The 26,093-nt window shown below is 42.2% G+C and overlaps 1 protein-coding gene across 1 annotated transcript; it reads left to right on the top strand.

Annotated features, from left to right (window-relative positions):
- The first annotated feature begins 1,016 nt into the window (after positions 1 to 1,016).
- On the top strand, positions 1,017 to 26,056 carry CUNH6orf106 (chromosome unknown C6orf106 homolog). The gene is made up of 5 exons (XM_006025218.3): positions 1,017 to 1,036; positions 1,305 to 1,459; positions 6,430 to 6,627; positions 12,570 to 12,898; positions 25,217 to 26,056. The coding sequence occupies exons 2-5, from the start codon at positions 1,369 to 1,371 to the stop codon at positions 25,250 to 25,252; spliced, it is 654 nt and encodes a 217-aa protein (XP_006025280.1). The 5' UTR covers positions 1,017 to 1,036; positions 1,305 to 1,368; the 3' UTR covers positions 25,253 to 26,056.
- The last annotated feature ends 37 nt before the right edge of the window (positions 26,057 to 26,093 follow it).

Below are 26,093 nucleotides of genomic sequence, written 5' to 3'. Positions count from 1 at the left end.
CTCCCTGATGCTATGACCCCCCCCCCCCCCGCCCTCGCGCTCCCCCCACAGTCTGGATCTGTCCCCCCCCAAGGAACCCCACAGTCCAGATCTAGCTGGGTAAGTATGACAGCCCTGATCTGAACCAAAGCTATCTGTTCCCTCTGTCCTCCTTCATGATAGTTTTAGACAGGTATGACGGAACCTTTTTTCGACCCAACTATTAGCCAGTGTTTGGGGATTTGCAGGTGGTTTTCATAAGGAGCATAAATTCATAGCTGGATAGTTCTTGGCGGCACTTCAGCTAACTTAAGTGTGTACCCACAGGCCTGTTTCCTTGAAGAGTAGGAATCAGACAGGAAGCATTTTGTTTGCAGTTTCAAACCTGTCTCAGGGTTTTGTTTTCTCTCAGGGTTGTGCTGCACATCTTACCTTTGTGAATTCTGCTTTTGCTTTCTCACTGCTATAACCTAGATGCTCCTGCCCCGATACGTGCCTCCACCTGAAATAATTCAGCTTCTGGCTGGTCTCGCCCACAACGTGTTTTGGTAATGGGTCCTGTTCTTTCAGCTGGGCTCTAGAAGGGACCACAACTGCTGTGCACCTCTATTCTGAATGAATATGAATGGCCATTTCCCTCACCTGCTTTAACAGGGCTTCATCTAACCTCCATCGTAACTGTGCCTCGCTTCCAAAAGTTTTGCAAGACTCTGTTGTGAATTCTAATAGTGTCACCGATGTTTTAGCTCTGTTGTAGGTGGGTAATGTGGGAAGGGTTAAGTGATTTAGATACAGTTTACAAAACAAGTTATGGTGTAATTTGGCATACAAGTTAGGACTTGGGAATATTCATTGCATCATTTGACCGTTCGTTTTTCCTCTCTAAAGATCACATGGCTTAAATTATTAAGCATCTGTTATGATTTTTTTGGAGTCCACAACATGGAGGACCTAAAATGTCTACCACAGCAAACTTCTGCTGGCTTCTGACTTATCTTAAGAACATTGTCTTCTGAAATGGACTGTGAACTTCTTGAAGTTGGGGCTCTTTATTGGGGTGAGCATGCTGTCAGCAGTGAATAAAAGGAAGTCCTGCAGTTCTGTATATGACACGTCATACCCAAAAGGCTGTGTTACAGACCTGGCTACTTTAAGACACAACTTTTGGCCTTGAGCATTGCATTATCCCAAGGGTATTCTTTATGCTTCATCCATTCTGCGGTGTCTGTGGATGGGATGGCCCCTTTATGCTAAAATAAACCAAAAGGAGCCCATAACGATGTAACTGGTCTGTACTTACAGCTACATTCTGTTTTGCTTTCCAGGAACTTGCAAGCAGCCATTGGAGCCTACTACGATTTCGAGAGTCCAAACATCAATGTGCCCTCCATGTCCTTTGTTGAAGACGTCACCATAGGAGAAGGAGAGTCTATCCCTCCTGATACCCAGTTTACAAAAACATGGAGAATACAAAACACAGGTACGTGGGGGCAAACGTCTTTCCTCATGTTTTAAATTGAGTTGGACATGTCGTAGAGACCAATTTAGTTACTTAAAATCCTAAGTAACTATCAGAGACCAAAACTTGTTGACAACTGTAATTTTCTGCCAGTAGCTAAGGGGGAGGTTTTCAAAGACAAAACCCAGTTAGGAGCCTGACTCCCATCAAAATTCAGTGGGAATTAGGTTCTTAACTTCCCTGTGGGCTTGAAAATCTTTCCGTTTTTTGGATGTTGATACTTCCTTTCACTTGGCCAGACATGTTGTTTTGATGTGTGAGGAGCTGTGACTTCTGTCTAATTCTACTTTACTCCCTGTGGCAGCTGGGACTTGCTGGAGAGTCTCCAATGCAATGCTGTAAATAGGAGAGAAAGAAAGGATAGCCTTCCAGAAAAGCAAATGTAATGTGATACCTGCTGTCCATGGGCTGTTTCTGTGAGCTCTTTCCTCTTCTCCCCTCCTCTCTGCCCTTCCCAAGTGGGCTCTATTATGTTGGAGGTATCACAGCAGGGGACAGAGCCAGATGGTGGCTGTATGGTTCGAAAAGACCTTGCAACCTCTTTCTTCATGTCCCATATGTATATTTGGTCATTTTAACGGTTTCTATTCTGTCAGCTGCATTGGTGTGTCTTGTTGTACTTTCATTTTTTTGTCTGTATTTCTCTGGAGTTCTGGATAAGCATAGTGACCTGGTAGCGCCATTGCATACAAGGGTATGTCATTTTTTCTGTTTGGAGGTTGGCTAGCCTAACAGTTTGGAGATTGTGGGGGGGGAGGTGTTATTGCAAATGCATATTGCAATAAAATTATAGTCCAATGTATATGTACATTTAGTCCAAACATAAAATTGACTTAGTGGTTCTAAAAGGGTTCATTTTTTCTACTTTTAGTGAAAAAGGTTTTTTCTTTTTTTCATTAAAATATAGCAGGCTTTATAACTCATGCACTTAGGAAGCATTTAATGGGGACGGCTATCCTTTTGGAACAGCACTCTAAGAACAGAGTTAGCCAGACTGCTGTAGGGAGTGGCGCTTTAGGGTCTGATCCTGTATCCTTCGTGTCCGTTTTGTCAACAGACATGAAGGCTACATGACATTGAAATTAGCAGATTATCAGGAGCCAGCATTAGCCAAATTTCTGTTATAGGCAGATATGTGGTCAGTGATCTTTAATCAGGAATTCCTGTCTCCATCTTTATTTGGCAGCTTCTATAGTAGAAGTGCAGAAGAAGTTAGTCTTTTGGGTATAAACTCCAGACAGGATTTATCATTGCAATCTTTCCTCTAACTTAAAAAGAAGTCATTTCTATTTTTTTTTCATTAGGAGGATGGAAACAGTTTAGCCTTAAGGTTTTTTTCAGCTGGAAAAATAAGACTTTTTATTAAAACTTCTCACCTCATGAGCAGCCTATATGTTACAGCCACTACTTATAAAGCTGTTTGTTCCTACGTAAGTAATTTCTTTGCTGTGGGGCTGTTTCTTTGAAATGGTCAGCAAAGGTGGTGCTGTAATGCAATTCTGAGAAGAGCTGATGTAAAGTTAGGCAAAATTACTCTCTGTACAAGGCTGTGCCACTGCAAGTCCATTAAAATTGAAGTTACAGGGAATGAAGTAATCTTGATGTGGGCCCTTAGTGAGTAGCATGCAGTGCAAGTCTGTGGAGGCAACATTCCAGCATGAGGTGAGTCAAAAAAATAATTGTCATATGAGGCCAGGCAAAATAAATGCTCAGCCTTAATCTTGTGGGATATAATTATGGAAGGAAACTCCGATCCCTAGATGCAAAGGGAAATACGTGACCCTCAAGTGTTACAGTGACAGGATATCATATGTATATTTATCTTGTGGATCTGAATTTAATTGACTTGCTTGCTACTTCTGGTAGAAGAATGACAGTACAACAAGGATTCATACATGTCCTGTAATCTCCATGAGTAAACTACAGCTATGTTAATCCTGTTTATGAATGACTGCAGTGCTTGGGCAGTGTGCAGCAATATGCTAAACATCATAAAACCAGATTAAAATACATCCATATTTGAACTGAATCGTTTGAACGTTTGATATAAGAAACTGTGAAAATGGACATTTTATCAGTTAGAGGTAATATTATGCTCAACATCTGTTTCAGGCATCACATTGAACTTCCCTGTGTGGTTGATGTAAAATGGAAAGAGGTTTTTTATATAGTATAATTATGGTAATATGCAAACATAATTGGCAAACATATGGGCAGTTATGATTGATAAACCCCATTTCTACACCCACATCCTCTTGAATATTTTTCCTTCCCCCAAATTACTGGACCTTCATAAAAGAGAGAGTCCAAACACTTTCAAAAGGATACCTATTTTAAGCTAAATGAATAAAATATTCTTAAGAATTTGTTTCCCTTCAGAATCCTTTGGTCTGGTTAGAGATGTGGGTAGAGGGATGAAAGCTTGAGCTTAGATTTCCATGGCTTTTGTGGGTTCCTTTCAAAACCAAACTTTGTTTTGGCTTCAACCTGGGCTAAAGCCTGTCCTTTTTAATTTAGTTGTAGCAAAGTTTGGCTCCAGGCAGGAAGGTCAGACCACAGTGTTAAAACTCATTTTAGTTGCAACCCAACTTAACTACCGTGTTGTCATTTTTTAGAACTCTACAGAAGAGGCCAAAATCTTGCATTTTTTAAGGCTTAGTTTTGATTTTAATATTGAAAGACTACAGTGTTGTTTCCACACTAACTTCATGCTAGGTAGATGGCTGAAATGGAAGCGAGGTTTTTACTAATCCTGCAATAACCCTGAATTAATAGATTTCATTTCTAAATATACGCTATCTGGAGACGGGTGCTATGGGGTTCGGACACTCGGTAGTATAGTGTTCTGACTGGTACAGCCACAGGGGTGTTTGACATCAGGGGGAAGTATAGATGTCATTCATAATGTATACGTGCACTACTATTTACGAATAAGCTGGTTTCAGGCAGGCCCTTTTGCTTAGTATAGGTTAATACCTGGTCTTTCAGTATTGTCATTTCCTTGTGTACTAAAAGACCAGGTTGTATAATAGCACTATTTCCTAAAAAGCAGTGGACTTCAACCAACTTATTTCCTTTTCCCACTGTGTGCCCAGCTGCAGCTAGCTCCATAGGATGATTATTATGATTTATCATCTTCCTAAGAGATCCATGTACTGAAATAAATATGAAACAATGATTATGTCATTCTGTGGTGCTTAGCTGCAACGCTTTAGGCACCTAGCAAACTTAAAGGTTTTAAAACTGAGAGAAAACCCCCACATAAATTATTTAAGCCAAACTACATTGCTGGGTTGCAAACCCTTTCAGGCAAGTTTTTGCACTCTGCCTCCCATAATCCACATTGCAAGTCCAGCTAAACTGCCTGGAGCCTCAGTTTCTAGACCCTCCCCACCTCCCCATATGCTATTTTCTAACTATAGAAAATCCAGGGAAAGCTGCCTTGTCCTGTTCCATATATCCTACACTGATGCTTCCTCTGTTTAAGATTTTCAGTCTGTGTTACAAACCCGCTAATAATGGGGACTTGCCTACAGGACCAGGTACTTTGGCTGTATCCTTACTGCAGCATCTCCAGAGAACTGATTACTTTGGTAGATCAGCTATCAGTGTCACTCCTCCTTCAAGGTGCCCTTGGGCCACTGCAGGAATGTACTGTTACTGTCTCGGAATAGGCTTACAATAAGTCCGTGGTCCTCTGCAGCCACAGATTTTCCTAAAATGCTTCTGTCATTTTCAACCATAGCGAATGCATTCCCAGCAGTCGAGAAACCAAATTTAATCGTTCTGGTTCATATTATATCATCAGAAAAGGTTTGAAGAGCAGTGGCGCCCCAGAAACCTTTTCTGAAGACGCTTTCAAACTCTGCCAGATGTTCCAGAAACACTTTTTTTCCCCCTTTGTCTGCTCACACTTGTCTCTGACTCCTTCCTGAAGCTGCTGTTTTCCCCACTGCAGCTGTCCCCAGGAACACACTACATCTCTTCATGCTGCATTGTCAGTCCCTGGTACTGCAGGCTAAACTTGGATCTCTGCAAGATTGTGTTTGGAGTTCAGTCCACACATGTACAAGGCTGGGAAGGCAATTTGAAGCAGAAAGAAGAAACACAACAATGCAGAAAATTACCCTCGTGTTCATAAACGGGGAGTACAAAACTGTTGGCTCCCCCTGAAGCTGCCAACAAACAGAGAAAGGAGCAAGACTCCCAGGAGGAAAATGTTTCCTATTAATAACATCATTGAAGTTCTGAGAAGAGGTAGAGGGGGAAAAACTAGGCCAGATGAGTGCAGCATGTCTTCAACGTAGCTAAAATGGACAAGAATTGCATCACAGGTGCCCCACTAATATATTGAGGGCTGTTTGCCTCTGTTAAACTGTAACTGTTTCCTGGTTTTAAAGGATTTATTGTTCTGTGCGTTTTTCCTTTCAGTTGGCCATGTGATGGAACAGTGATATTTTGAATGAAAACCTGGTCTGTTCCTCCTCTCCCGTCACCCCTGGCTGTTTGTGTGGGACCCCAGCTCAGCCGTTGTCTGTTATAATATAGACAGATGTAACAATTGTACTGGGGTCAAATGATTCCCTGTTGTGATAACTGTTATATGTGCCTGCCTGTGGGAATACAAGTCTAGCAAAACTGTTGCAGTGAGATGGGGTTATTTAAAGTGGTTTAGTTAGTTTGTACCACTATGGAAATATGCAGTGGTAACAGCTTATGTTATAATAGCCTATGCATGCTCCTTTGTTTTGCAAAGTTAAAGTTACCTCTGTCCATAGCCTTACACAGCTTGGTGTCTCCTCGACTGTTCGCAGGGCAGCACAGCACAGCATTGTTTAACTGTAGTTGATCGTCCTTCCAAAGTAAATAATACAAGGCTTCTTTAATCATTTCGTCGCTGACACCTAACACCATCTTCTGCTCAAACCCAGGGACAGAGGCGTGGCCACCAGGGGTTTGTCTAAAGTACGTCGGGGGAGACCAGTTTGGCCACGTAAACATGGTGATGGTCAGGTCGCTAGAGCCCCAGGAGATTGCAGATGTCAGCGTTCAGATGTGCAGCCCCAGTGCAGCCGGAATGTATCAGGGACAGTGGCGCATGTGCACTGCCACAGGACTGTATTATGGAGGTAAGTGATCCCTTTCCTTGCTGTTCAGGCTCTTATTTGTAATGTTCCCACAATGTGCAAGGTAGGTTCTTCATTATTTTGTCGCTGCTGTTTAGATATTTGCTTGCAGCCCTGATGCTTTTCTGATATCCAAATGATGATCAGATTGGATAGTACATTTTATTCCTGTGTGCTTTATTGCAGCGGCTGTCAGAACAATGCTACCCTCTGGCAGTGTGTGAAGAGCAGTGGCCATTTGATTGTGGAGGCCCTTGGTTTGTGTTCTGTAGGTGCTGACTTCAAAACCATCCCGGTCAGCCAGTGACCATCCCGTTAATTCTGAAGCACGTAAAATTTGTATCGACTAACTCATATGAAAAGTAGAACAGTAGGATAACGCAGCCCTGCCGCTTCTGAGTGACTAGATGCATCTTTTCTATCTGTTATGCACGTTCCTTTGAGGTTAGCTCAGGGTTATTCTCTAATTTTTTTTTTTCAGTTCAGGGCTTTGTCCAGTGCATTTCTAAAAGATTGGAGCAAAGAACCTTCTGCCAGTTTCACTGAGAGAGAGACTTAGAGTCTAGTAAAAGTCCTTGTTGTTTTCTTTTCAAACTTAAAGCTGATTGGTACTGAATATTATTGAAAAACCAGGCTACCTATTTTAAGTACCCAGATATGGACTTTGGAGCCTAATTTGGCTTGTCTAAGCTAGAAAGTTGTGTACTGCGTTCCTGATAGTGGCTTACTTAAAGCAAATACAAGCCCTGTACCGTGCACACCATGTTATTGTTATAGAAGTGCTTCTGTATGGTACAGCATTTCACGTCATGGAAGGAGACTATTTTACAGTACAAATCACTGATATCAATGTTCAAGCCCTGGGTGAAATCCCAGCCAATCCGTAGTTAGTCATAATGGTAAAAATCATGAATGATGTGTGCCCCCGATGGCTTGTGGGGCACAGCGACGGTAGTAAACGGGAGCTCCCACAGACACTGCTGTTGGTGACCACCCACAGATGCCGCCAGTGGTGCCTTTTAGTAGGGGGTGCACCACCACGCTCAGGGGGTGTGCATGCACCTGCGTGCACCCCCTATGCGTCACCCCTGGTAAAAATTCAGTGTAGATCAGCCCTAACTTCATGTGCCTAGTTGTAGAAAAGTATATGACTTAGTATTTAGAAAGCCCCCGGGATATTTTAGCACTACCCGAATTTAAATAATAAATAACCCACTAGCATCTTTTACAGGACATTTCATTCCTTGGAGACTTGAAGCTAACCTTTATTGGCACTAACGGTTAGTGAGAATATTGTTAACAAGACTTTCATCGTTTTTTGGCAGTTGGGAGAGCCCTGACAACATGGGGGTCAAATGAGAAATATTACCACCAGGGAATAAAATAATTATTCATGCACATAACTCCATGCTTCTTGAACAGAGCTGTTAGCAGATACAAGCCTCCTCAAATTATTTTGGAAAAGGATATGCTCTCGTTGCAGGGATGAGTTATAACTTTCTCTATTTTGGTTTCAGTTCAGAAGGCCTGCCTTTGTTGCAGGACTGTATAAGGGTGTACACCTCTTATTTTTAAGGCTCATTTGGAAGTGAAGTGTTCAAAAGGATTTTAAATTTCCTTAACCCTTCTATTGCTCTGTCTGGTATTTTTGTTCCTCGGTTCAAACCGTAGGTTTTGCTGTACCAAGTGATATCTTTCGAAGCAGAGTATTAGTCCTGAGGAAAGACGACACCCTCATAATGGATAATCAGTTTATTGCTGTATACTTTGGATATGTGGAATTTCTTCCTGATCTGTTGGCATGATTAGCTGACTCCCTGAAGCATGAGATTTGATTATTCATAACTTGCATAACTACAAGTGTAGTTGGTCATAAAATTGCTACTGCTTGGAATGTGGGAGTAATTTTATTTGTAAAAGCATCCTCTTGTCATTTCCGAGTCTAGGGCATGGAAAGGAAGCTTCCTTTCAGGTGACTTCTAATAGATGATAATATTGAGGTCCCCACTCACATAATCTCTTCCCCTTTAGACTTGGTGGTGTCTATTTTCACTAGGGGTGTCTTTCTAGAAATGAGTGGAGTAGCTCGTGGTGACTACCTCTCAGGGTTTTATGCATTGAGGGGGTACAATTGCCATGCTATAGTATTCCCTACTCCACTATTAAAGAAATCCTCCTGTCAGAGCCTGGCAAAGACTCAAAGTGGCTTCCTCGAGTCATTTGGAGCTACTTGAGTATAAACTGGAGGCATACAAAAAACTAGAACTCTTGGTTCCAAAATGATACCCTTTATTAGACCAACTGGGAAATCGCAAGAAAATTGTCCTTTTCTGCAAGCTTTCAGGATCCAAAGTCCTTTCATCAGGCTCTGGGAAAAGTATAGATGGTACAAGATGGTAAAAAGTCCCCATAGGTAGACTAGAGGCATGCATTTACAATAACATGACATGCTTGTCTTCATTCCCAGAACAAAATGTGTTATTTTTTCAAGCTCCCCAGCTCGTGCTGGTCTAAAGTGGTCTGTCCCCTAATTCCCCTGACACCAAGCCACTGAACACCAATGTTTTCAAATCTAGTTTGGATCATTCAGTCTCTCTTACACAATCGCTGAGTCGGGGGAGCGTGGTGGGGCCCCCCAGTGCGCGATCCGGAGGTGAACCGGAAGTTCAATCAACAAATCCAATCACTGTCCCCGATTTGGGCCAAATCCAAATCAAATAGGGCCCATTTTGCACAGCCCTAGTAAATACTGCCTTATGTCTCCTGTACTAGGGAAATGACACAAGTTGAGGTGATTAAAAGTTCATGAGTATTATCTCCTTTCCCATAGGAGTGTTTCAGAAAAGGTCAAGATTTTACTTCTCTGGAAATAATAAACCTCAGGATTAATGTTTAGTTGTAAGTTCCTTGGAACTTAGTTAGTGACAAAATCTTTCACATCCCCTTCAGCTCGTTAGTAGAAACTCCCTTGCCTTACTATTGCAGCAGGATGGTCAAGACATATTATATATATTTTTTTCCATAGGTGAACCTTGAGCCAGTTGGATAATACATGCTTCTTGTTTAAAATTAATAGACTTTAAGGCCCAAAGGGGTGAGGCAGACTAGTTGGTCCTATTGCAAAACAGCACAGGACAGATCCATCACCCAGTAATTCCTGTATGATGGAGATCAAGTCAGTGGTGAATTTTGTGAAGGCCTGGCTGTTTGGCACACTTAGAGAAAATATCCCGGATACTTAAAAGAAACCAAACAAATTAGTGCCCTGGCTTCTGTGTATAAAGTATAAAATGTAGCTTCTCCATTGATATTTGGAGAAGCAGAGACATGGCTTTTGCCCCCCTTTGAAACTTCTGAAAGGGAGCATAACAATGTGAAGAATTAGAGAAATTACTCACCTTAAAACAAATGTTAGCAGGGGAAGAAACTTCTTCCTCCTTCCCTGACCTGTTGGGCTCTGATTTCAAGATTCAGTGCAAGCACCAGCGAAATCACAGCAGGAAGGGGAAGGAGCAGCTGTGCTAGGGAGTAACAATTTCGTCAGTTGTTTCAGGTCAAATGGCTAAACCCTGGGCTTGGCAGGTAAGGTAAAGCAAGTGATTCTTTTCAAGTACTTATAGCATTTTTTCAGTCTGAACAGGTTTTTGGCTGGGAATAATCAGAAGCTGTTTAAACACCCAAATGTAGCAGTCCCCTTTTAAACAGGGGAGGAAACTCCCCTGTAGAAATCTCTCTGGCCTTTGCTGAGTTGCGGACAGGGTTCTTTGGGTAAACCTGATCTCTTTTTATTAGACCAACTAAAATAGTTGGAAAAATTCTTTGCAAGCTTTCGGGTACAAACACCTTTCTTCAGGCAGAGGAAGAGTGTTTGTACCCGAAAACTTGCAAAGAAGAATTTTTCCAACTATTTTAGTTGATCTAGTGAAAGAGATCGCATCTACCCAAAGAACCTGGTCTGCCTATGTCCTTAGATCAACACAGCTACAACCGACATGGAAGATTTGCCGAGTTGCCACTCTTAATGCTATTGATGTCCTCGGGTAGAAGGTGAGGAGTTAGTTGCTGTACTGTAACAGCAGATGGCACTGCCTCCCAGCTTGCCAAGCCCCCTTGTTGAACGCTGCTGACTGTTAGCGAGCCAAAAAGAGTCTTCTGTAAATGTCATTGCATTATGGGACTGGGCTGGGTTTAGTCTAATTGGCTCTGCCTTTTTGGAGTCCTTACTGTTGTTTCTTAGAGGGATTTGAACATCAGCTGGGTATTTGGGTGTTTAACCAGCCATACATTTGTTATGTGCAACTAAGATGGCTAATTGGGAAATCGGAAGGCAAGGTGCTATATGTGAATCCCACTTTGTAATTGTTTTGTAAATTAAACACAGCTAAACCCTGCCAACTACATGATTGAATGTAAAAAGAAGCAATAATGACCAGACTGAACTGCAAAGAAGCCTGCTGTCTTCTTCCTCTAGCCCAGCATTTCTCAGCCCGTGGGTGATGATCCAAAAGTGGGTCACAAGACTGTATGGAAGGGTAGTGAGCAAACTTTTTAAAATGGATTAATCTTGAAAGGAGAAAAATGTGGGGAAACCGTGGCTTTTCCCTTGCAGGTTGGCAGGGCGCCAGCCTGCAAGGGGCTGCTTGGGGGCCCCTTATGCCCCACGTACCCATCCCCAACCCCACACACTGGGGAGTTGGGGGCGGGCGGCAGTGGGTTGGGAGTGAGGGGCACTGGAAGGGCTGGGGGGCTGTTTTCTACTTAAACTATTAAACGGGATTGGCCATCAACGTTTACAAATGGGTCCCGGTACAAAAAAGGTTGAGAACCACTGCTTTAGCTTGCTCGCATGCTGTGATCAAGTAGCTGAAGGAAAACCAGGTGCTGAACTCCATGTAACATGCTAGGTTCATTTATCGGTCTTTTTGAGATGCCATAAGGTAGCTGCTTTGCCGCCTTAAAGAAAAGAAGCAAGGAAATTTTAATGCAAAAAGCTCCTAATACAACATTGAGAATGTAGATGTACAAGTCAGAAAGCTAATTTATGGAAACTAGGTATTCTGTATGTATATTGGTATAAACGAAAGTTTAACAGTAATACATAAATAGTACCTTTGTGCAGGGGACAGTTTCATTCTGTACTGGACCACTAAGAGTTTCTGAACATTTTATTTCAATTTTCACCATAATGTTGCATGAAATAGGAGAAAATGTGGTGAGCCGCCAAAAGTAGTTTGCCTCAGCCTATTGCTGATATTTAGAGCTGGAAATTAGAAATCGGTGAGATGCGTTATTATAGACACAGCTATGCTGAACTATTGAGTAGTAACTTATGACTCATATAACAGACCCTGGCATGGTTTGCAGCATAAGAGCAGAGGACTGGGAGTAGAGCCTCTTGGGTTTTGTTTGCATCTTTCCCTCAGCAGTGCTATGTGGTCTTAGGCAAGTCATTTATGCTCCCTTATTGTTTCAGATTTGTCTGAACCCAGCTGAAATATGTGTCTTCCTGGGATTTGTTGTTTTAGTGCTAGGCAGCCATGCTGAGGAGTTTGGTAAGAAGAATACTTGCTGCTGCCTTGGCAATGTTAGTGCTTTACAGACAACAGTTAAGCCTTTAAAATGATTGACTGAAACTGCAGCACGTCTTCCAGAAAGGTTGGCCCCGCACTGTCCCGGAGTGCGACTTCAATCCCCTTCTTCTGCTCTGCTCTGCTCTGCCTTTATGCTTCCTGCCCTATCTCCTGCTGTGCAGCCTGTCTCCTCCCTGATCTGCTGCGAGCTATGCAGAGGTTGTCCGGGCCAATTGCGGCACTCACGTTGGCTGAAAGGTTAGCTGGAAGGTGCTGTGCAAGGGCAGAATGTTATGGTACAAGTAGCAGAAGAAGAATCTCTGTTCCCTGTAAATTGTAGCTAGTGTTGACCAAAGTGTCCTTCACTTTTTCCAGATGTCATCTGGGTGATCCTCAGTGTGGAAGTTGGAGGACTTCTAGGAGTAACGCAGCAGCTGTCATCCTTCGAAACAGAGTTCAACACACAACCACATCGCAAGGTAGAAGGAAACTTTAACCCGTTCGCCTCACCACAGAAGAACAGGCAACCAGATGACAACAACCTAAAAGACCCTGGGGGTTCCGAGTTAGGCACAATCAGCAAAAACACGTGGGGGCCTGCTCCTGACCAAATCGAACAAGATCAGAACGGACTGTCACAAAACTCTGTAAATCTCTCCCCCAGCAGTCACTCGAACAACTTGTCAGTAGTGACGTACAGTAAGGTAGGTGCCCTGGGAGAACAGGAGAATGGGTAGGTGATGGCCATAGTGTGTACTGTGATAGTCCTTCGTTGCAAACTGCGAAGCCCTCCCTTCTGCCTCCGCCAGACTTGCTAAAGAAGGTTCTGATTTAAGACTGTATAACTCTGCCAGCTCCTCACGTTATTAAAATCCCTTTGCAGCCAATAGACTCTACCAGACCCACCTTCTTTTAAAGTCCTTCTCAAAGTTAACTATATCGTGTCTGGGTGCTTTAACTAACGGTGGTTGGAGCCCGTGCCAGCCACTCAGTGCACAGAAGTCAGAGTCTCTCTCCAACAGTGCTCCTGACTACTGTAGATGATGATAAAATCCTAGGCTTCATCCAGATTATTTCTTCATTGTAACAGAAGAGGGAGAAAAATGCCCAGCTCAACATTTGAGTCCCCGGAGCCATGTTTCAGGAATAGTCAGTTATAGGATTGTTCCTGTTTCTCTGCACTTGTTATGAATTGTAGTTGATTTTTAAATTGCCATTACTTTTAATTGCCCTAAAAAGTTTGCTTGATGGATGCTAATAAGTCTGAGTAATATTTTGACTCTTTATAGCTGCTTGTGTGTGAAAAATGAATCGCAGGATTATTATTTACACTTCAGAATCTTGTTAATACCAGAAGCATGCCAAGGTGTGTACTGTCCTGTGTCAAAACTAGTTGATTTTAAAATCCTTTAAACATGCCTATTGTACTTTAAGCAGGCTATGTAGGACAATAACACTCGGTTGCTGAATGATTTAATAAAGCCCTGATATTAGGAACCGCAGTGCTGTAGGTGAACTAACTGGATAAACTGCCTATGATATACACACAAATCCATTCTTAAGTACACTGCTTTGTACTGAGGTCACACTTCTGTTTTCTGACTTTCTTTCTTACAGCAAACAAGTAGCATGCAACTGGTTCAAAAAAACCCATCAATCGCCCTCTGCATGTTATACACCTGAAACCAATGATATGAGACTTATTGGGTCTTGCTTCAAGATAAGATGTTCCTTGACCCTTAAAAGGTGGAACTGGGTGTTTGAAGGAATTTGTAGTGACACGCAAAACCTTTAACCTGCCAATACAAAGCTAGCCCAGATTAATAGTTACTGAAAACTGTTACCATACGATGATTGCTTGGTGGGTCTCATTGGACAGTGGTCTCCTCACAAACCAGTGCTCTGTCGGCACAGAAAAAGCCAAGAACCAGCGTACCCATAGTCAGGGTAATAAGCAGAGCTCAAAATGATTCCCCATAACAAAGTTGAGGAACATTGGTGGCATACTGTGGGGAAAACTGCACTGCCATTGTCTCTGTTATATGCCCTGTCTAGAGGGCATCCAGGATTGTGTAACTGGATGCCTTTTCAGGAGCGCTTCAATCACATGAAAAGAACTAAGATGAAAATCAGGTAAGGTCTGTTTCCTTAATTTAGGTCAGATGCTGGATGCATAGGTCAGCATTTCACAGTTGAAGTGCATCCAGTCCTAATTTAGGTCACATTACACATGGTTATCCCAGTCTTAGGGACAAGCTTTTGGCTAAGCTTGGGGATTTAGTGCCTGGACACTGCAGGTGCTGGATTTGATTATGTGTCTACCTGACTTGCATCTCTAATTGAGTGAATAGATAATTTCTAAGACTTCCAGCTGCAAAGTGGTTGATGCAAAAAACAAACAAACACGAGTTGGGGTTTTCGGCAGAAATAACTTCCTTTCAGGAGCATGATGTATTAAAATTGGTCTATGAGGCCCACTTGGACTCTTTCCATCTATTAAAACCACTATACCATTTCATACAGGATAGCGCAACTGAGTCATTAATGATTAAGGGGCCCACAATGTATATCAATGCAAGAATGGCAACATGTTTTGACAAACTGCACTGGAAACCTAGGAATACAGTATTAGGGTGTATAGGGAGAAATGTGGTGCAGCCATTGAAGAACCATCTTTTTTTAATTGCCTAATTGTGGCGTACAGTGACAACCAGCATGTTTGGTCCTTGGTGTAACAGTAATAATGAGCTGAACCACACTTGGATAAACAAAAGGGGATGGTATCTTGATCCATGATTATCTTAAACTTAATAATCTAGGCTAATGCAGCATGATCATTAGTCTTTTCTGATGTGAATCATTCTAATCTAGTTTCAGGAAGCGGTCAGTCTGTTTTTTAGTGTTCTTGTGGTCTAGCTGGCTAGTTTCACGCATCCATTTTTTAAAGCTGGTTTGATATGTTTTTGCCTGAGAGCAGGTAAGGGACTTTGCTTACAGGGTAACTGTAATGAAAGTTTCCTCAGGTACTCAGTAATTGCTGTTCCTTTTCACCAACACACAGATACCAGCCTCTATTAGTCCTTTTTTATCTAGCAGTGCTTGATATGCCAAGTTTTGTGTTTTGTTTTAGGTTTGCTGGCAGAAACTCTAATATTCTTGGTACAAAAAGCATCGCAGGTGAAGTGCTAGTCCTTCCACCCTGGAGAAAGCCAAATTTGATTGAGGTTTGATATTACCGCGTTTGGATGCATCTGTCTAGGATACGGGGTCTTTGTATTGTTTCATTGTCGTTCAGACGCAGGGGTGTTCGTTACAAACTGATGATTGCAAAAACTTGGGTACTCTTTCAGTGGTGACTTTTTTCCTAGTATAATGTGAACATTATCAACTGAAGAAACCTCTACACAAAAAACAATATGGAAGACTAGAAAAGGTACCATATGTGTTGTCCAAGTAAGCAACGTTGACAGACTGGTACTAAATTTGGAGCATATTGATAGGATCAGTTGTCAGTGCTTGACACAAGGTAAAATATTTTCTGCATACATTCATATATTCCATGGGGATGCAGGTAGGCAGTTGTATAGAGAAATGACCAATTCCTCTGCATCCACTTGCCCTTAAAGTCTTGGTCTCGATCTCTGTCTGTGTTAGAGGTAGTGGTAGACAGGTAGCTATATGCTACCCTGATTTGCTTGAAGTCATAATTCTGCTTGAAACACAGTGGGCTGATAGTCAGCTCATTGGTAACTTGCCTGTCCTGAGTGAACAGGCTGATCGAGCATTAGTAGAAGATACAAGCTAGTTTTAACTGCTAGCTTCAGAACAACTGAAAACACATTAGTAGCAGGTACTTATGTTAGTGCAAGGCTAATCTTTCCTTTATGTGGGCAACTGTCCTAACTGTAGCTATCACTTTCTAAAAACGGCCTCCAGGGAAAGAATTCAACATTAAGCCTGATTTCCTCTTCCTCTGCTGTTTCCTTTGCTGTTCTGTTGTTCAGACTTTTGAGTAAATTGGTTCCTGCACCTGCAGGATTTATGTGAAGCAATGGCTTTTTCCTTAACAGAGGAAAGACGAGCCAGTTTCCGTAGTTGCTTGACTAAGGACCTTGCCCTGAAAACCTGCCCGCAGCTTGTGTCCACAGACAAAAGGAGGTGGAATTGGGTTTTCATTTCCAGAAATAATCATCAAGGATCTTCCATGCTCGTTCATTGTTTGGGCTTACAGGAGCAGCACCTCTCTGAATGTTTTGGTAGAGATCAAGTCAAGGGAAGTAGGAGACCTAACACGGAGTATTTTTGACATCATAAATTTGGAAAGCGAACCGTATGCAAGCCTTCAACTATTCAGATCTGACTTGATCTCATGCTGCCTTGCAAATAGGAAATCTTTCTGGAAAGGGGGCTATTCCCTTGAGATAAGCACCATATAGTAGGGTTTTTTTACATCTGGGTCTCTGTGTGTTTAACTGGAGAAGAAGAAGGGCTCCTTAGGGAAACTTTGGAAGCACTAAACCACCTCACCAGCAGATGGTGTGCACATACCTTCTGGTAAGCACTGTGCTTTACCATCTGTTTTAGCTGTATATCCCTTCTCTCTGGGGGGCTTGAGCTGTGCTCTGGCTTCTGAGTAGTCTAAAGAGAGAGTGGTATTCTGCAACTTGATCACAAGACTGTACCTGAGAAGGTTTTATTTCAGGGTGGCAGTAATGTAAGATTTTGCAGCAAAAGGGGAGAGTTTTGACTTATTTGATTGAGCACATGGGTACAGCTTAGTAGATCTATGTTTTATTCTCTAGCTTCATAATCTTGGGCAAGGCCTTCTAACAGAAATTTGCCTCTGCTCCCTTTCCCACCCCCACCCCCCAGGCTTATAAAATGGAGTGGATTCCTAGCCAGGTTTAGTGAACCATATGGAGATCTGTAGCACAAGGGGTGGGTGAAGTTTATCAGAAGCACCATTTTTAAGTGGTGCAAATGCATAAGAGCAGCCCAGGCGTTAGTGGCATTGGGGCCTTCCTTCCAACAGGAAATCTGGGAGAATTCCCATCAGTGCAGTTGCACTGGTGTTTGCAACAGAGGAAGCTTTTGTTCAGACAGTGCTCGGCACTTCCAGTGTCTTAACGGTCACGATTAACCTGCTGGTCCAAAAAGGGTCAGCAGCTGTTGTACCTTGTCTTCACTGGTGTTTCTAGTGCAACTAAACGAGGGCAAGTCATCTTCTACAATTCCCTAGTGTAGACAAGGCCCTCGTGACATGCAGATGTGCCATCTGCTGCTTGAAGCAGGCAGGCACGTTGAGATTTCACACTTGAAACGCTTGAAATACTTCCATACAGGAATGTGGAATCTGGACCGTGGATGGTTTGAACCAAAATTACATGAATGAACACTCCATTTTTCTAAAAATGGTAGAACAATGAGGCTGGCATTTATTAAAACAAAGTGGACGCTGTTTATATTGTTTCCACAGTATAATTAGGTAGTCTGCTCTTAGAGTGCTATCGATCTAGGCCCAGTTTCAGGACAGCAGTTTAACATGTGTTCAACTCATTCCCATTTAAGTTGGCTATTAAGCATGATTAACTTCAAGCATGTGCTTAATCCCTTAAAGATAAGCATATGCTTATGTGCTCTCCTGAATAGTGATGGACTGAATTCCTGCCCAGATGTGTGGATTTTGTTCTCCCACTTGGCAAATGTGTTTTTTCTCTCCCCACTGTATTATCAGAAGAATTGAAGCCAACATGGTTCTATTTTATTTACTTCCTCCTTTGATCCCAGCAATGTTGCTAGGAGACACTACTGCACTGTTATCTCTGTCTTTTTCTAAGGGAAGCACAGAGCATGCTTATAATCTCAGGAAAATCTTGTAATTAATTGCTGAAGTGATGGACAGCAAGCCTTTTTTTCCCTGTGAAATAACCGGGGGAGTTCAGATGCTTGAGATAATGCAGTGAGCGTAAAACTCATCTGTTTCAGGTGTCTTCGCCGTTACTTGGAAATCTTAGGTCGTCCTGACACACTGCTAAAGATAACTTTTTTTTCCCAAATGTTTTAATTTTGTCCCTTGCATTTAAAACTGCTCCAGTGGCAATCAAATATACACCTCGGTCTCATGGAGTCCTTAAGGGTTCATCATGAGAGAAATCCTACACCAGGTTCTGTAAGTTTGGGAACTGTACATAAAAGCCCAGATCATGTATATTTTAGCAATGCACATCCCTATTCATTTCAGTGGTGCCCTGCAGTTACCCCCATATAAAATAGTTGGCAAAATCTATGCCATAGCTCAGGACTATCTAAAATTGGTTAAGTTATTCTGTGCACCCAGGCCACCTTAAATTTAACTTGCTTGGGTACTGATTTAAAGCCTAAAGCTCTACATCAGGGGTGGGCAAAACGTGGCCCGGGGGCCGGATGTGGCCCACCAGGCCATTCTATCTGGCCTGCGGGGCCCCTAAAAAATTTAGAAAATTAATATTTATCTGCCCTGGGGTGCCTGTCATGCGGCCCTTGATGGCTTGCCGAAACTCAGTAAGTGGCCCTCTGCCCAAAATAATTTCCCGGCCCTGCTCTACATGCATCTTTCCTGGTGCGTTTCTCCCACAGATTTCAGTTATAAATATAGCATCAAACTTGGACCTGCTTGTTAAATAGACAAAAAAAAAGTCCCATTCAAAAGCCTTTTAACTTGTTTTTGGTTTAACTTGATTTGAAAGTTGCTGTTGCTTGCCAGTGCACACTTCTTCCAAAGGTGTGCCACTCCAGTTTGATAATGGGGGAAACCCTATTTTTAGATTGGTAACTGCTCTTTAGACTCAGTCAACTTTAGTAAAACTGGCAAAAAGCCCTGCTGAAGCACCTGATCTATACTTCTCAGTGGCTATAACACTCTGCTTCTTCCCATAAAGCGCTTTTAAAAAAAAACACATGTGCAAGCAGCCTAAAAGGCAGGAATTGTTCAGGCAGCTTACCTAGATTTCAGGGATAGATGTGGGGAGGCTGAGTTCGGAGGGGAATGAGAACATTGGGGCTGCAACAGTACCTTGTACCTCTCTTATTCCCAGAGTCTTGAGGCTTTCCTTCTGGGGAAGAAGATATGTTCCTATGACTCAGATGTTCAGCCTGGATTAGATATTTAGACTTGAGAAGGGCTCTAGCTAGCCAGAAGAGCTGATATAGAACAAGTAAGGAGAAGTTGCAAGTACCAAATAGCTATTTACTATGAGCCTGTGACAATTGCAGAACTCCTTGGTAGCATTTACGGGTTATACAGGGTCTTCATAAAGTCCTTGTGCACAGCCTAAGTTCATGCCCTTAAGGTCTTGGTCTCGGTCTTGGTCTCAGTCTCTGTTAGAGGTCATGATAGTGATGGCGGTGGGGGGGGGGGGTTTAAAAGTGCACTAGGACTTTATGAAGACCCTGTAAGTACTTTAACGCTTTGCAAGCTAGTTTGCTTTTCAGGTGAAAATCTGACATAGCTAAACCAGTTACTTGCATCTAAATCAACCTGAAGGCCAGGTGAACTGTGGGAAGATTCTTAACTTCCCCTTAGTCATAGCTGCCACATTGTATTTGCATAGCACGCAGAGAAAAAAAACGTGTACTAAACAGTCTGTTCTTCTGTTTGCGTTCAGTTTACATAAGCAAGTCAAAAGAGCTCAGGATAGTTTGGAGAAGCACTGACCAGGAACGGCCCAGAAAATGAGGAGGAGGAGAAGGGGGACTTGTAGTGTTATCTGATGCTGCCATCAGTGTACACTGGGAGACTCTCTTTTGTATTGCTCTGCATCCATGCATCGAAAGTTCATGTTTCTTTTAATGTTAAAAGTGTACCTTTTATATTCATCTAAATTCAACCACACACAAAAGTGAAATAAAGATAGTTGTGTGAACGTTTGTGTTGTGGTGGTTTGTAAAAGATTAACTCTGAGATGAAGGGGGCTGATTTTTTTGATATTTTTAACTCCAAAGCTTTTACAGTTGCCATGCTGTGGTCTTGGGAGATTCCATTCCAGCTTGAGGCAGAATGCATTTAGAGTCTGCCCTGTATTCATTTGGCCTCACTCTTAGCCTGGGTTTGTTCCTAGCATGAGTTGTGGACTAACATGCAGGCTTAGAACAGATAAATTGCCCACCAGCGAAGTATCCAGAAGAGTTCAACTCTCATTTAGGTACCAAATGGAAGTAGTTGGTATTCTCACTGCAAAAACTGCCTTTGTTTTGAAAAACCCAACCTTCTTCCCCCCCGCCCCAATATTTATAAACCTGCATACTCCATGCGTTTTGCTGTAAAGTTGTTCATTTAATTCCTGGAAGATGCATGGAGGAAAATTAGAGACTGAATTTGTAATGCTGAAGTTGAACTGATCGTAGTCAATCATGTGTAATGGTCTCATTTTGGGGGAAGAAAAATGCAGATCAGTCTTTCGGTGGAAATGTCACAAACTTTGCAATTGCATGCCAAATTCAATCCTTTGTTTTTTGAGCACCATCCTCATCAAACTTTGTGGTTCTTTTTGCTGGGGACTTTGATGGGTTGAGACAATATGAAAGTTAGATGCCAAAAAACTGTTAAGTCTTTGTCTGCCTTTTATTATACAGTCTTCCATACAGGAATTATGTATTATATTAAACCAGTAATGCGCTTGGCCTTAATCAGAAGAACCAAAACAAGTCATTACAGCTGTTGTAGTTGAATAATTTTTAATAGCAGAAAACATGAATGAATCGTACAAAAATAAGCTCTGCAGGTAAGTGAGATGTAGTGGAGGGCTTTGTGTATACAAAAACCATAAGCACAGAGGCTGTTGTTCATATAAAATGCCCAGTGCCAAGAGAAACCTATTTAGAAGTCACATTTGGAGTTCAAGATGGTTCTGCAACAGTCAAATGGTAAGAGACCCAGTCTACAGCTGTCAATTAAACCAATGGCATGTCATAGGTCTGTAACACTCAGGCTGGGCTTCCCAAGCTACAGGTGGTTCTGCAGCTTATCACTTTTGATGCTTCACAGAAAGTCTCATTAGGTTTTTTGCTACATTTCTTGGTTTGTCTTTCTCTGTGCATTGCATGGATTGGATAAGTCTTCCTTGAAACTGTAAATAATGCAGCGCACACATGCTCTCTTTCTTGTAGAACCAAGTATTGTAGTGTTTTAACTGAAGTGTGTGCCACAAATTTACATCATGTTGCTGTGGCTTTTGGGCTCCTGAGCCAGGTAGAGCTGAGTGTTGCTGTTTTAGGGGTTAAATCTTTTCTCGCTCTAAAGATGAGTCAGAATCCAGCTTTAAGGTCCCAAATAGTTAACAGAATTGTGTAGATTTAAACTAAACCCTGTCAAAAGCAAGAGTTGAAATACCTTCTCCCCTCACATTTTGTGTTAAGATCTAAGGACAGGATTGTTTTCCTTGTGACATTTAAACTTAGTAACATCCACAGGGGCTTTTGGTGCTTGCAAGGGGTGGGCTGAGAGCTGGTATCTGTTTCTAACTCCTGACTTCAGGGCAGTGGAGGGAGCTTGTGTGTGTGTGGGCTTGTGATACTTGCATCTCAGTAACAAAGCATTTTCAGTGTCTTCATAATGTGTTTATTATAAAATGAACTAGGTATTTTGACTTCAGGGCCCCTACATATGCACAGGCTACCACACGTGCAGCCCTTTACGGCAACATGTGCACAAGCAGAATCTGTGCAGCCTAGATGAAAGTTTTGTGTAATGCTTCCACAAGCTCTCCATCACCTTTTAGAGGTAGTTAATACCAGGTGGCCTTGAAGCACTGCAAAACCCAGCTTGTGTATAAGCATGACACAGCGGCACATACTCTAGCTGCAGGTCTTGCTGTTGCAAACTCTGTGGCTTGAGTCTTGTACTATAAACAGTACTTGCATGATGGTGCTGATGGAGTATATCCATCAGTCACAACTGTTTACATGTTTCATTCATAGCTGAGTAATACACCTGTCTCATAACACTGTTCTCTGATGAAGACTTCTTTTGCTAGGAGGAAGTGGTGACTTAGGTTCCTCGTTCAAAATAAACACAAACCCACAAATCTTGGCCCATTCTTCTAGGCTATCATAGGACAGGAACTACTGTCTCCTTTGTCTGCCGTTCTCAAGCTGCTTTGACTTTGTCTATCAAAGTTGAAGACGGTCATCTTTGCTTTGTCTTGAACTTGCAAAATACTCGTGCACCCAAGTTGCTTGGATGGCTTTCGTCTAGCTTTCTTTCATGTTAATACATAACTGAAAAAAATGTTCATGTACAGAATCACTTAAGGGCTGAAATGAGTTATGGCAAGCAAGCATACCAACGGTATGTTCTTGTCTTCCAGAGAGAGAACGGGTATAAATTGCTTATTCCCAAGGTCACAGAGCTATGTGGGGTAGCATTTTTCACGGTTATGTCTGTACTTCTCAGTTTTATTGCTGTGCATCTTCTGCTTTTTTGTGTGTTCTACCTACCTCTGAGTTTCTCTTAATCTTTGTGTTAAATCCTTCATTCCTCATCCACCCTTCAGCTTTGTGAACGCTAAGGAACAGATTTTCAAGTGTCTAGTGGAAGGCAGGGCAGGATGGCACCTCCAGAATAAACTGCCTCTGAGAGGCATAAACTTCTGTAAGCCAAAGCCTGTTTCCTTAGATGCTATCATAACTATCGTAGCATCTGATGAAGTTAGCTGTTGCCTATGAAAGCTTATACTGCTCTGAATTGGTTACTCTCTTAAGGTGCCGCCCTGCCCTGCCTTCTGCCTGACTTCAGTCTAACGTGGCTAACTACCTCTCTCTCAAAGCAGTTCTCAACCAGGATGCCATGGCACCCTGGGGTGCCTTGAGATACTTTCAATCTCAAGGTGTGCTGCAGGGTGTCACGCAAGGTTAGCACTATGAGGTGCATATACATGAGTCACAAGATAAACCCAGAGTTTTCAAAGAGGAATTTATAGTGTTAAAACCATTCTGACCTGCTGTGATCTTTCCTGAGTCCTTTGCAACAGAATAATTGTTGTATTAATTTTTTGATGTCAAGAAATAAGTCAAAACTAAGACCTGGCATTTCCCAAGCGGGGGTGGGAGGGGGGGGGTGGGCTTGAGTCTACTGAGGGGTGCCTTGAACCAAAAAAGGTTGAGAGCCATTGTTTTAGCATCTCCTAGCCCCTGTTCAGAGGGAGCTGCTTTCACCTGAGCCCCTCTGAAGACCTGACTATTTACCTAGGTGAATAACTGGTCTCTTGTTAGGGTTTTCTTTCTCTCTTGGATATCTGGCCCTTACGAAGTAATGGGAGTACAGCATACTCCAAGTCCACCCTAATTTTCAAGTGTTCCTCTTGTGTAATCTTCCACTAATCCTCCTCCCCTGTTGATACTGCAGCAGTAATTCTGAGTCACTAGTGACGCTTTCTGGGTGTCTGTGTAAAGTCTCCTAACACTACGTAGCTCAGGGAATGAAACCTGTCTTGTTAGCTGTGGAGTGACTTCTTATTTCCTAACAGCACTTCCTTAAAAACAAACTCCATCTTACAAAGGTACAATAGGGCTTTTGAATTCAGGTTTTTGTCACTTGACCCAGCCCATCCTCCTGAACTTCTGCAATACAATCAGGGCTTTTTGGTGCGAGTCATCCTAAAATGTCTCGTTGCCTCAGCCAATTACGGTGCACAAAGCTCACAGAGGGAGATGGTTATGGAGTTACAGGAGAACATGCGGGCAGTAACATTTCCTTTGATGCTGTGACACATTGTCCCTCTTGCAATGAAGCAGTATAAAGCAGCGGCTGCACCTTGCTTCAAAAGATAGGCACTGGCATTTGTGTTTAATTAGGCTATTCGCAGTCTTGCTCACCCCCACAACAGAGAGCAGCGGGACCCTGGAAGGGATGCCAGGAGAACTGCCTTCTTGCCCTGGGTAACCAGACAAAATGAATCTATCTTCTTACCTCCTCCAATCTCCCCTTTGCTTATTTATTGTGTTCTTTTTAAATACCATTGTTTCCTTTCTACCTTTTTAATATTTGCAGCCACTTCTGTAAGTCACAGAAACACAGGGTTTACTGAAAAGCCTCCTAAACACTGTTTGGTCTCGTTCCTTTGATGCGTGATAATGCCTGATGGCTGGTTTGATCAATGTGAGAGATTATGGAAAGTGTCGCTGTTAATAACAGACTGGCTTTTGCTAGATGGAGTGCTTAGACAATTCATTTAAGGTCTAAATGGCAAAGGATGCTAATAATATTTTAATCTTTTTGGAGACAGTTGGTTTCCATTGGAGAAAAGCATGTTTATAGAAATGTCCTGTTTTATCATCTTGAGAGGTCTAAAATTATGGAAGAGAAGCTTCCAAACAAAAAGTGTTCATGGGAGGGAAGAAACTAAAGCCTTGTTGGTACTGGGGATTTTCCCTGTTATTGTCTTTTGCTGCTTATTGTAAGCTGCTAGTGAAGACTGGCAAAACAGCACTTTGCATTATTGCAGCTTTACCCTGATTTCTGCCAGTTTGGATGCTGCATTGGCACAACTATGACTTGTAATGGTTTCTCCACTTCATGCACGGCATTTGAATTCTGGTAGCTGCAGCAACAACAAAAAAAAATCCCAATTAGACCAGGCCAGAAAGTAACTTGCAGCTAGGTGAGCCCTGGTAGCTGGCGACTGTCAGGCTAGCTGGAAAAGGAGAGTTTGTGGGAGTCTTTTGTAGTAACTCCCTTGGTAAGTTAATCTCTGAGGCCTGAATGCAAGTCCTGTGGATCTTAAAAGCAAAACCAGATCCATTATCTGAAATGCAGGAGCCAAATCAAATGTGTACATGAGACTTACCCAGTAGAGGGAGACAAAGAACCACACTGTCGGGATGGATCTTACATGGGTATGTAGCTACTTGCTGAAGTGAAAGGACTGGGGACTTCAGTATGCAGAGTTGGAAGAACGGGGGTGGTAGGGATGTTTGCGCACACTCATTGATCAGTTGGTCTCAGCTCTTGCCTACTGAAACTGATTTTGTCTCCAACTTTTTTTCAGGGTTTCCACGGTCCTTATCCCTTCGGACAGTCTTAAAAATCAAAAAACGGGTATCGACAAGAGGAGAATTTAACAACTGACTTACGGGGGCGGGAGGGTGGTTCTAATGGCTTACTGAAGACACAGCATGGACCCCCCCCTTCTCTGCCTCCATGTCCTGGATAACGAAGAAAACAATAACTTAAGACTAGTTGTTTCCAGAGGAAAAAACAAAACTAAGTATGCATGTGTGAATGCTGAATTTTCAGGAGTGCTGTTCAATGCTACAAGAAAGAAAATACACCAACACCATTTTTTTTTTTTTTTTTTAGGAGTCATTCTCACGATTAATTAGGTAGCTTAAAAGAAGTTTAAACATTTAAAATGAAAAAGCCATCTTTTTAAGAGAAATTATTTTGCCTACAGAACGGTTGTAGTTTGAGCAAATGTTTAATTTCTTTGTTTGTTTCCTGTTCATATTTTTTTTAAAATAAGGGACAGCGTGCATTTTTATCAATTTTGTGCTTGCCTGCTACAGAACGGGAACTTGCTTAGCATCTTCTGGGGTTTGTGCTGTGGCTTTGTTTTTTGTATGTTGGGCATTTTTTATGTAAATTTGGGTTCACGCCCAGCTCTCTGGATTTTAATGACTTCAGCTGTTCTTAGTTATCTACCTTTTTAATCTTTTGTTGAATCTTTCCCCTTTTGAGGGATGCTGTTGGTATTCCACACCTGTCCTTGGAGATTTAAGTCAACACCAGATTTCATTGTCTCATAAGGAAGAGGGGACTGCAGGACTAAGCTCAGATAATATGGGAGACTCCTCCCAACCCCCTTGAAACTTGAATACACAAAACATATATATATTTTGTTTCACTATATATATATATATATATAT

This window comes from Alligator sinensis, unplaced genomic scaffold (assembly GCF_000455745.1).
Source record: "Alligator sinensis unplaced genomic scaffold, ASM45574v1 scaffold872_3, whole genome shotgun sequence".
Taxonomy (NCBI): domain Eukaryota; kingdom Metazoa; phylum Chordata; order Crocodylia; family Alligatoridae; genus Alligator; species Alligator sinensis.
Note: the sequence above shows the minus strand (reverse complement) of the source record. Positions and strands in the feature narration are given on the sequence as shown.

Excerpts from the sequence above, each read along its gene's own strand:
- CUNH6orf106 (XM_006025218.3), top strand. The coding sequence starts at position 1,369 with ATGTCCTTTGTTGAAGACGTCACCATAGGAGAAGGAGAGTCTATCCCT. Across the intron at positions 6,628-12,569 it reads CACAGGACTGTATTATGGAG|ATGTCATCTGGGTGATCCTC; the intron begins GTAAGTGATCCC and ends CACTTTTTCCAG. Across the intron at positions 12,899-25,216 it reads CAGTAGTGACGTACAGTAAG|GGTTTCCACGGTCCTTATCC; the intron begins GTAGGTGCCCTG and ends ACTTTTTTTCAG.